Here is a 12,500-nt window from a genome sequence, read left to right on the forward strand (position 1 = left end):
AAACACGTGATTTCACCGTATTTGGAATAGTTATGAACTTTCTCGTCTCATTCACTGTTAATCACCACTGGTAAGTTTGGAACATTTTTGTGTCTTGAAAGTCAAAACATCCCAACATTAAACATGCAATATAACCTACTAAAATTTACTTTGCAACACAATTACGATGGGGCTTTTACCTGAACTCGTCTAGTTTATTTTTAACAACTGAGGAGGCCTCCAGGAGGTTCTTGATGAGGTCCCTATACTCCTCTTTCACCCGCTCCCTGCAGTCCTGTTCCATACTCATCGAGCTTTCCCTCATCTCGTGGATCTTGGCTCTCAGTGCTGTCACCTCTGTGTAACACAAGCATAATTACATTGTACATCATACAGCACTCAAGGTCAACTTTTTGGCAAATCTCAAGAACATACAGTATTAAGAGTCTTGCTTTTTCTTATGCAAGAGCACAACAGATCTTTGGAATATGATTTACCACTAGTAAAAATTGAACATTTTTGTGGCAACAAGTCAGAATATAAATACCATATTTTCTTACCTTGCAAGAGATCATGAACATGTGTTCCTAGCAAACATTGAACATCCACCATTGTGTCATGCTGAACAGATTTCAGGGCATCCTGTAGGTGTTTCACTTCCTGAAATTATAAAGAAACACGTGGTCTAAATAGTTACATGTAATCCCTACAGTTTGAAAAATAATAAGATCTTCAAATTATGTTGGAGCCACAGTTTGAATGCAAGTAAAAATTTAGGGCAAATAAAAGGGTGGTAATTAAATTGCATGCATTTGCACATCAACAAATATCCAATATGTACCATAGGAGCAGAAAGAGTTGCATACATATAATTAATGAAAATGGAAATTTGTATATAGATGACCGAATTGTTATCTATAAATCATTACTTACAAAGCATGACTTGTGACCGTGACCCTCAATTACTTTCCCCTTTATCATTCAAGAGGTCAATCCTTTTAACTATAACTTGTCCTAAGGTGACTAATACCCCCACAGGGCTTATCCAAAGTGGAGCATAATCAAAATACAGCATAGTCTTAAATGCCACATTATACAAACTTCTAAAATCCATTCATTACACTTATGGATGAGACTACTTCTAACTGGCCTTGACCTTGGTCAAATGAGCATGGATCAGGATCATGAGACATCATTTAACCAAAGGCTACCATTGTGCCAAGTTCATGTATGAAATTCTATTGTTTCTTCATTATAAAGTTAGGGCCAAACACCCTTGCACCAAGTATGAGCATCTAATGTCTCTCCAATACAATATTTTGGCCTAAGCAAAAATAGTGGGATTGACAAACAGACAGACAGACATTGTTATATATGAATTCCTTTATATACCACTAAAACTTGTTTGTGGAGAGTATAATCATTAAGATTGTAAAATTTCAATGGTACTTAAGACATAGTATAGAAAAGTGAAATTTAACACCCAGGAATGCAGACGTCATTTTAGCTAGGAATGATGCTGCTGTGTTCTGACCTGTTCTTTTGTGTAGAGCAGAGTGTGATGAACTCTCAGGAGATTTTCATAATACATGGTGTAGCTGAAAGATACAGAATTCCAAATCATCATCAAGAATACATGTACATCATTTAGAGCTGTTGTCCTCAACCTCAAAAAAAAGTACAATTCTGTATCTAACCTAATATTCAACAAACCTGTCAAAGCTGTGCCTCTCTCTAGTCATAATATTCCTAGCCAGCTCCCCAACACACTCATTTAAGTCATCATGCTTAATAACAAATTCACCATTCTCTGTCTCATTCATTTTCTTCTTCAGTTTGGTGACAAAATCTTCAGCGATCAGCGGTTTTACAATGGTGAAGCTCTCTTTCATTACCTATTGAACATAAGGAAAATATAACTTTCCACTGTTTTCAAAACTCAGTTTTTTAATGCATGCACTTTCAATTACCCAAGTTGTGCATACATTTTCAAATAAAAATTATAAGACTTTTAAAGTGAATTTAAGCAAACTGTTTAATTTGCAATATGTGTGACTTTGTATCAATGGCAAATGAAGATGTAAACTTTAAAAGAATGTATTTTCTTCAATTTATTCATGCAACAAAATCTAACTGTTAAATCATTGACATGCATCAACTATAAAGACTCGAATTGGATCATCTAAGAAATATCTCTGTAAATCTGTACATCATGCATGATCAGGTCAAGTGGTGACCTGGCCCTCAGTAATTATAAGAGCTGGGGGAGCTAAATTTGGACACTTTTGGTATGAGAATTCCCTTACTAGCAAAAAATTATACTAATGAATTTCTGTGTTCAATAGTTTAATGCAATTAATTACCCCCTATTTAACAGCTGTTTGTGTTGATTTTAATTATCAATTCAGAAAAAAAAATTCTCCCTGTGATTTGTACAACAATGTAATTCCAAGTTAATAACATATCGTCTAGGTTTGTGTACTGGGCAAAAACTTCACATGTATCTTTGGGGTACTTTTTACAATCAAATATATCTATCTTGCGCAAGTTGTTCTACCAATTACCAATGTTACATTTACACTTACTGGTCTTTTCCACAGATCTGTTGCTAGGTTGCTTTCCACTCGAACTCTTTCAGCGGTTGCTAGCGTTGCTTCTTTGTCTATCTTTTTACCAATTTCTGTGATCATGTGACACTCCAGTGTCTCCAGCAGCTTCACAAGCTGTTGTATGAATTACAATCAGTGCATGCTTTACCAAGTAAAAATGGAACAAGATCTGTTTGTGAAACACAAATGCCCTCAATAATGGCCAATTCCAAAGATGGCCAATGTCACAAGGACAAATATCTTGGTACCAGTAGAAAGATCTTATTGTTCAAAAGTTATTAGCAAGGTTAACGTTTTCAAAAAGTTGATCAAACTCCAAGGTCACAGGGTCAAAAATGTTGGTACCCGACGAAAGGTCTTGTCACAAGGAATACTCATGTGAAATATATCAAAGCTGTTCAAAAGTTATTAGCAAGGTTAAAATTTCAGAGAGAATTACAAAATGACAGAATGACACACAAGACAAAAACTATCTTTGATCTAGGGAGCATAAAATTTCATTTCATTTTTGCCATTTTCAAGGAAGAGAATATTCTAGTTGGTCAAACTTATACAAGGCAAAAAGAAACAAAATACATGAAATAGGACTGTTATTCAAGGAAAATCTCTTGTCTATCTATAAACCTTTCCTCCTTGGATTGTTTGCAAAAAGTTAGATTAGATTTTATTTCTATTTATAGTATTTACCTGTTTTGACCTGATTTCAATCTCAGAAGCACCTTTAGGCATAACAAGAGGATCTGTTTCCATGGCAATGCCCTCATACAATTCACCTTGACCCAGTCTCCTTGCAACACTTTGTAGGACTGGTAAAAGCACCTCAGTTTTGTAGACTTTGCTGTAAAAACATTGAATTTAAAATCTAAACAGCAGGAGACACTTCATCAGAAAAGACTAGGCAAAGACACACGGTGCCATGGGTATACAATGTACGTCCTACATGTATCTTGCTTTCAAAAACGTGATCGATATTCACGATATCTGAGTCATTTGTTATCTTTATGTATAGAATAAAAATCACTTTGATACAAGCAGATATTGGTTATAAACACTCATTATAATCATATTTTACTATAAACGGTGGTTGTCAATTACGTATATTAAACTAAATGAAAATTAAAATTTTACAAAACATTGTGGACGAGCAAACAAATGGACAAACTGAAAATTATACAGGGAATGAAAGATACAGTGTCCAAACCAATGAGTGTCACTATACTACCCATTCTTATACAAAAGCAATACATATTTAATTTATCTGTCACACATTACATGTACACATACAAATTTCATCTGTAAAAATACATTCGTGCAGATTCAGCTGTATCCTCTCCAAACACTGATAAATGGTAACTTACCAGTACTCCTTGAACAGGGAAGGTTTATCAATCTCCTCTACAAAGAGCTTTCTTTTCCCCCATGCATACTTAGCATGTTCCAGACACTTCCACAGTACCAGGAAGAACTTGAGAAGTTTGTACGCCTCCACCGGCTCCTTGGTTCTGGACAGACTCTTAGGGGCCTCTAAAATCGATAAACATTTTTGTGATTACGTTTATTTCTGATGGTTGATAGGAAATTTCATATAATTATGTGACATAATCAAAGGAGCATAAATAAACAGATGGAATTCTGATGAATGAAATTTTAGATCATTGATGAAAGATAGGAAAGTATATGATAAATAAATCTTTATTTAAAAAAATACAGAATGCATGTGCATGCATTTGAACTGAATTAGATTGTATTCAAAATTAACAGTATACAAATCAATCTCTAAATGCAATTCTACAGTTTCATATACCATCCATACTGCATACAGATTTATTGTATATTATAAAGTATTCTATTTCTACTTCATTTGAGGAGTTAAATGCTACATGAACAGTTTAGACCAGACCTGACCGTACATCTAAAGCTGACCAAGAAAGCAAACATCAGGCTAAATCTGAGACAGCTCTTTTGGGTCATGCAGCTTCTTTACCCTTAAAATAGACCTAAAAAGTGAACCTTTCTCGAAATAAACTGTCAAAACTTGGAGTTAATTAAGTCCGAGATTTTACTCAAATTTGGACTGCTCAAATAAAATAAAAGTCAAACTTATGTTTGCATATAATCTTCATGCTATATACATGTACTAAGACTTAAATTGTATTTAAAGGTATTCTTTAATTGTGTGCAATTGTTTCATCCAAGTCAGTTTTATCCACACTCTTTACGCACAGTGTATCTATAATGTTATCATTAATAACAGCTATCTAAAATTTTGTTGCAGTATTAAAGATATTTTATTATGATAATTCATGATACAAATCAAATGGTGTGTAACAAGGAAATCTTGGTGAAATATTTCAAAATAATTAGCATTTTCCTTTAATGTACAAATTCTCTATAGTGCACATAATTTTCATATTCAATTTCTATATAGCAAAAATAAAATTCTATCTTTCGTATGGAAATTGATAACATTTATGGGTTAGCTGTCAAATACAGGTCTGCTCTCCGAGTTTAAATGTAGCATACACTACAAGTATCTGTGTCCACTCTAGGTCAGTTTAGCATCAGCTATACATTCTGTTGACACAAAAGCACAGCCATGGTCTGTGTCAGCTTTCTGTAAGGTTGGGTCTGTTCGATACAATATATATTGGAAAGATTTTGTTATAAGCTGACAGTGAGATAGTTTCTGAGTATAACAAGATTGCTACACATAGCCATGTCCCCCACCGCCGCAAAAAAAGTTGAAACACAAAAGTCCCATAACTCCTCTAAAATTTATCGAATCAAAATGACAGCGCAATTTAATCAACTACATACAATGACTAACAATCCTACAAAATTTGAACAAAATTCGTTGAGCGGTTTCGTAGGAGTTGCGTCCACAAAGTGTTCCTATAGTTACTACATATGTACAAATTCAACAAAGTCCCATAACTCCTGTACAATTTGTCGAATCATAATGGTTGCACAATATGGTCAACTACACATGGTGTGACTAACAATCCCACAAAATCTGAACAAAATCCATTGAGCGGTTTCGGAGGAGTTGCGTCCACAAAGTGTTTCTATAGTGTAGCATGAACAAATTCAACAAAGTCCCATAACTCCTGTAAAAATTGTCGAATCAAAATTGCGACAAAATATGATCAACTACACATGATGGCTAACAATCCTACAAATTATGAACAAAATCTATTGAGCGGTTTCTGAGGAGTTGCATCCACAATGTGTTCCTATAGTGTAGCACGTACAAGTTCAACAAAGTCCCATAACTCTTGTAAAAATTGTTGAATCAAAATGGCAGCAAAATATGATCAACTTCACATGGTGACTAACAATCCCACAAAATATGAACAAAATCCATTGAGCGGTTTCTGAGGAGTTGCGTTCACAAAGTGAAGTCGGACGGACGCACCAACGCACGGACACCGGTATTTTTATGTCCCCTTCCACGTTGCGGTGGGAGACAAAAATGTAAAGCATTGTCTATATTGTTGTTTGCTAAAAATAGGTATCTTGGTATAGAGTACTGCTTTATTAAATTCCTGAATGTGCCCGGCTGCTAGCATGGGACCTATAGCTGTATTTCATATCCTGGGCCAACCACTCTTTACTACAGTGACACCCTTTTCCTCACATTATCACCAGTGTGAGATTGACTTTACCCATGTGAGACAGCCATGTGAGATTTTTCTGTCTCACACTGCTGCGACATCATTTGATTGTGACGTCATATATTTTCTATGATTTACGTTACACAGTGAAGATTTACATTACACGGTGAAGTAAAGATATTTGCATTGTTATCTTTAAATTTTAATGTATATAGCTTTCTGGTGGAGAACCTTGGGTAAACCATTTGCGGGTATGCTCTTTCTGCCTATTTAATTAGTTTTTGCATCGAAGTTCAAATGAAGATTTTGATAATTTATAATTTTCTCAAAGCTCCTAAATTTATGCACTAAACTGTAGGTAAAATGTGAGAAAAATAATCCTTCATTATTTACTTCTGTGGGATAGGGGAATTCCACCTCTGGAACAAGATTCGCTGTTTAGGACTCAGCAAAGCCTCGTCCTAGACTGCGAATATTGTCCCCTCGGTGGAATTTCCTTATCCCACACTCGTACTAATGAAGGATTCTATTAATCATACTCAGTCATGCAGCCTTTGAAGTTTTGGTATTACGCTAAAGACACCTAGATATAGATAATATTTGCACACCTTTAATACTACAAAATTATATCTATTCAAATAATTAAAGAGAAGTACAAAATCAAACGCTAAAAGATTCGAAAAATAGACATTAACATATTTTGAAGGTCGGGAAAAAAAAGCCATATACTCTCAATGAAAGTCCTTCACCACAAGAGCAACCTGACATTACATAGTTTCTATCAGCATACAATTGTCTATGACTTGTTAATAGGTGATACCTTTTCTGTGGATGTGTGATCTAAATTCAATCACAGCAGTTAAAGCTGTCCAACCTAAGGTGGTTTCAAATTTATGAAGCAAGATGACAACAAAATTTAAATGACAATTGATAATATTTACTTTCAAGAAAATGACACACGATATGAAAAATTTGATAGAAATTTTTTGTATTAAAAATTGTTTTACCAAAAAAAGCACCTGACTCTGAAGCCAAATGGAGTTTTTGAAACATATGCGTGAGACTAACTGGATGAAAAGACAATTACTTTGTACATGCAGTATACAGTCAATAAAATTTTGTTAAACTAAGAAATTAATGTGTTGTATTCACAAGACTTGTAAGTAAACAAAGATCACGGACCATCGAAACCTCTAGAATTAATCCAGTACAACAAATATAAAAATATATCTACTGCCAGAACACATGCAATATGCTCCAAATACAAGCAATTGAAAAATATTTGTGCAGAAATAAACATTTCCTTACTTTGAAGAGCATGCAAACTTTCCTGCTAAGTCTACACAGTCTACGTATATGTTCAAACCTGCTTTGGAAGATATGCTGCCCGTCGGGGTCTGTATGTCCAGCCTGCTCGCTCCTCTAGAGGGCGCTAGTGAACCGTCTTTTTTCTCAGATCTGGCTGTTTCCAGATCGTCAGCATCACTGAGATGCGAGATGTCCTGATAGCCTGTTTGCAGAACGTCCTCCATCAGCAAACTCACTCCAAGTATCTCCCCATTAGCAACATGTCTGAAAAGTGACAGCAAAGTTACTGCACTAAACTCATTAACACATCTAAAATTCAGCAATATGTACGAAGAAAAAAAAATCAGTGATCTTTGATCAATACATGCTGGTTAACGTCTGCATATAAATCAATAATTCATATTCCATATGGCATTGCATAGTGTATTCAAAATGCACTTGAATGAAATTTGAAATAAATTTTCAGTATACTATTAAAATGTTTCAAAGCCCATCCACTAAGTTATGATATGTGACAGTAGAATAAGGTAACCGACCTGTCAACATCTTTGAGTCCCGACAGACACAGCTGGATGTAGTGCTCGGTCATGTGCCACTGGTAATACATCAGAGGGTAGGGACCGTTCCTACAGAAAACAAACAGCAGTCTACAGTTTCCTGTGTTTATACCCACACAATATCTACCACCTAATACACGCATACTGATACAATACAATTCACATTTCCAATGTTTTTGCCTTCGATATCTTTACAAATTGAAATGATAGCCATTTCCTCATGAATGTGAACGATGAACGTATGAATCTTGATAAATACAGTATGACTATTTTAATGGCTGGGAATTCTCTCAGAAATGAAAATAGAATGTAAATATAAGAAATAAATTTCATTTTTGAAAATACATGTGGGTATGAACAGTAATGCATCATGCAGGCATACTTTTCTTGAAGCGCTAACACACTTCATGACATATGCAGGCATAAAGCATCACAGTTCATACACTCATGTATATTTCAAAAATGAAATTTATTTCTTTATAAGTAGCTCGGGTAACAGCCCTGAATACACAATGTTAATCATTTCCTAATCTACCGATACATGTAATAGTAAGAAAACTTAATTTACTGGTACTCAGTAAATGCAAAACAGCAGGACTGAAACGATATACCCGGCCTTCACGATATGATACATACTGCAATACTTATGTCATGTACGACTCAATATTTTCAATACAGTACATTTTATAGAAGAAACCAATAATAACTTTGAAGAAAAATTTAATTATGAAGATTCACCGTCACAATTTCAAAATTAAATGTTTCCAAACCACCGAACAGTGAGATGCCTGTTGAGTCTGTAGTTTAAACTGATTAAGTTCATTATTGTTTTTGTCAGACTCCAGGCTAACAACAGTCTGAAGAACGTTTAACTTATCAGATGCCATTTTGTCCCTTGTGCATGTAAAAATGATAAGTACAGGTCAAACCCGATGTATTTTACCAAAGCCAGTTTTCAACAACATATCAAACTGAAGATCGAGGCAATGAATCAAACAGTGAATTTAGCATTTATATTGAATAGTAGCGATATTCTGGTGAAGTCGTTTCAGCCCTACAAACAGCAATTTTTCTTTCTCTTTAAATTTTACAGTACATATACACTGTAAATCTGTTTTATCTATAATAACACCTTTAAAAAAATCCTCTTTGACTAACCTTCCTAGAAAAGATCTCCATGGAAACAATTCTCGAGCTTGGAAGTCTCTAGGTTCCAGAGGTTCAGGCACGCTCAGACACATGGCTTGCAGAGTGGGCCGCTGGACATTACTCAGGTTGGGCAGGGCGTGGTGTATGTTGTTCTTCAAGGACTGCAAAGACAATTTAAAGGATGCTTAAGTAACGTGTGTTACTACAGGTGTCTTTCTTAAAACTCTACAAGTAAACAAACAAAATTTCAATCTGGAAAAATACGATATTTTTCAATTGTATCCCAGAACTTCAATATGAATGTTCCTTAAAGAAAATCAAATTGCACTGATGACAGATCTAATGTTCTTTCATGAAAATCCTGACATTTTGATTAATGTCATTAAATTTTCTTAATCTTTACAGATTTCAGAGTTCTTGCTTACAAAAAATGGATAGCATATCAGTTAATATCATTCAATAAAAACTTCAGGCTATCTCAAGGCATGTCCATCTTCCATGAATACCAGTATATATAACCATGTGTGTGTGTATGCACCCTATCAGGCAATAGAATACAAGTATATAACCATGTGAGCATGTACTCTATCAGGTGGTAGAATACCAGTATATAATCATGTGAGCATGTACTCTATCAGGTGGTAGAATACCAGTATATAATCATGTGAGCATGTACTCTATCAGGTGGTAGAATACCAGTATATAATCATGAGTGCATGTACTCCATCAGGTGGTAGAATACCGGTATATAACCATGTGAGCATGTACCCCATTAGGTGGTAGATGAGTACTTACATGGAACGACTGAACATTTCCCGTAGATAAAAACGTATCCATCATGCAATGTCTGACGGCAGTGTCAAACTCCAGAAACATGACATCTCGTCTCATCGCCAGGAAGTCTGCCACGGTGCGGGGATCAGTGGGGTGGGGCAGGTTTTCAATCTGCTTTTGTATCTCGCGTAATTCCGCACCTGAGGAACCATAATACCAAACATTTATCATTCCACTAAAATTTAGCCCATCAAATCTCAGGCAATTTAATCTAGCTGTTGAATCCAAAATACGATTAAACTTTGACATCAGTAAATGGATAATTTATCATTTGTTCAGAATTAGAAGGTGGATCCAAAGTAATTGAATCAAAAAGAGTGATCCATGGATTTCATCACTCAACCGAGCAGTTACATTTTCCTCATAAATCTGAGAAACCCTATTGAAGCCAAGTCCTGCAGGTCATGCTAGTGTGAACTTGCATGAATCTACACTGCACATATTGTCATGGGGATGACTATCATTATTGTAGATGATTTTTTTCTTTAAAAGCAGAAATTTAAAGAATTTTCCAAAACATTATTATGTACCGGTAAACCTTAAAACCCTTATAATTGTTCTATGAGTTCTGGTGTGAAAAAACTTCAATTTCACTTATTCTACATGATAATGCATGTGCATTCTCTAAATTGTAATGAGAACTACACATTTACATAAGGATGCTTGAATCTTAATTTGACAAATGGTTACCCTTCAATGTGGTTCTTTTATAATACATTTTTTTTAAAATTCACCTATATACATGTATTTCCATATAAAAGTTTAAACCCTCTATGAGGACCCAGCCCTGGAAAGGGGGGGGGGGGGGCATGTTTTAAGAAACTTGAACCTTGATTTTAAATAGAAAATTTCATGCAAGTTTTGCCATTTCTGGTTCAGTGTTTCTTCAGAAGATATCTATTTACTTCCATTTGAAAGATATCGCTCTTCCTTTGACTAGCAGTCCAGTTTACTATCCGGATATCAGTATAGCCAGATTTTACTTTCACTTTACATTTCTAAGACTTGTTGACTAAATATATATAAATTAAGATCACACATAAGTTATCTAATCATGTTCATAACAACTAACTGTAACACAATGGATTCTAAACAGTGGATTTAAATTTCCTAACAGAAAAACGTGTCAATGTCAGATATTCAACAATGCATGGTCACAGATCACATTCCTATTGAAATTCATACATTTAAATGCCTAACAATAATATTAAAATATTTAGTAAAATTCTTTTCATAATTATCACAAATACATATAATACCGGAATTACACGTATTGCAAATATGATGTATATCAAATACCGGAAGTACATCGTGCTTACGCAGTTTAGTGGATCGATCGACACACCATTTTTTTTTTTCAGTCACGAGGTAATTAAGAAAGAGATTTTGTAGACAATAAGAAGAACAAAAAATAATTTGTATCCATGAAAATTTAGAAAATGTCATGCAAGAGCTATTGTTGATTTTATTGTACTAGGTTAGATTTAAAATTAAGGCATATGGATCCAACAATATTCCCTGGAGGTCACCTTGTCGGAGCAAATGAAATTTATACAGTTGCAAATGGAAGTGTATCATTGTCACTGGATCCATCCACATTCACATTTCTTCTCTTCAGTTTATTAAAATGGTATGTGTATACAGTCTTTTCAAATTTTGTGAATAAATCTTCATATCTCCCTCACTATCGTGCAATAAATGTATAATGTGTTTAACTGTTCAATCCATGTACATTCTCTGGCACTTTACAGAAAATGTGGATACTTAATACAGAAATAATGTTTTATGTTGCATAATAGTGTTGAACATCTATTCAAATTTGGCACCACAAGTCATCATATACCTATCAATTTTATTATCATAATTATTTTTAGTACAAGAAAATACTAATACCAAGGCATAATATTACTCCATACACACAAATTAGAAGAATAAAAACAAAATTGATAAGCCATTCTTTAATAAAATCTTGTTAAATGTGTGATATCACATCTGAAAGGCTGTAAATATGGTATTATACTTTTCAAATACTGAAAATATCTAGAATTTGATAAGTATTTAAGAATGTCTACTACAGTAATCTGACTGCTGATCCTGCAGAATCGACGGCTCTAAATGATTCTTAATTTTTTAATTATCTTATGTGTTCTCATTTCTGATTACTGGTAATAATCTAATTGAATTATAGAAATTACAAGAAAATTTAAAACAAGCTAATAATCATAATCACACTCATACACTCAGAGAAAAAAGGTTGTCATTTCATTGACACAACCAGAGTAACTCTGTGGTCTAAATTCAGACCAAATGTGAAATTTGGCTGACCAAATGATCAATCCAGAAGGCAAATGAAAACTCTATTGTGTCTTCTGTAAATTGCTGTATCGTAACTGTCATTAGCTAGATGCCTAATTCTGAACCTTATTGTGCACATGTATGATCAGTATGAA

At 34.4% G+C, this 12,500-nt stretch overlaps 1 protein-coding gene and 1 long non-coding RNA gene across 5 annotated transcripts in view; one reads left to right on the forward strand and one right to left on the reverse strand.

Annotated features, from left to right (window-relative positions):
• LOC125653235 (uncharacterized) overlaps positions 1–12,500 on the reverse strand; it is a 55,814-nt gene that overhangs the window by 9,886 nt on the left and 33,428 nt on the right. For both annotated transcript variants that reach the window (XM_056144705.1, XM_056144706.1), the window contains exons 34-44: positions 10,012–10,190; positions 9,226–9,377; positions 8,047–8,136; positions 7,569–7,774; positions 3,947–4,112; positions 3,276–3,426; positions 2,565–2,702; positions 1,693–1,874; positions 1,514–1,577; positions 540–639; positions 180–336 (exon numbers count right to left, since the gene is read on the reverse strand). In XM_056144705.1, coding sequence (XP_056000680.1) covers positions 180–336; positions 540–639; positions 1,514–1,577; positions 1,693–1,874; positions 2,565–2,702; positions 3,276–3,426; positions 3,947–4,112; positions 7,569–7,774; positions 8,047–8,136; positions 9,226–9,377; positions 10,012–10,190 — 1,585 coding nt within the window. The remainder of the gene's footprint in view (positions 1–179; positions 337–539; positions 640–1,513; positions 1,578–1,692; positions 1,875–2,564; positions 2,703–3,275; positions 3,427–3,946; positions 4,113–7,568; positions 7,775–8,046; positions 8,137–9,225; positions 9,378–10,011; positions 10,191–12,500) is intronic.
• The window catches only part of LOC125653273 (uncharacterized), a 4,603-nt gene continuing 3,444 nt past the window's right edge, over positions 11,342–12,500 (forward strand). Inside the window, exons 1-2 of one of the 3 annotated variants that reach the window (XR_007361853.2) lie at positions 11,342–11,418; positions 11,528–11,680. This is a non-coding gene — a long non-coding RNA (uncharacterized LOC125653273). Of the gene's footprint in view, positions 11,681–12,500 lie in introns of all 3 variants that reach the window. The other 2 variants (XR_008797090.1, XR_007361852.2) reach the window with 2 other exon arrangements.

Source organism: Ostrea edulis, chromosome 7, assembly GCF_947568905.1.
Source record: "Ostrea edulis chromosome 7, xbOstEdul1.1, whole genome shotgun sequence".
NCBI lineage: Eukaryota > Metazoa > Mollusca > Bivalvia > Ostreida > Ostreidae > Ostrea > Ostrea edulis.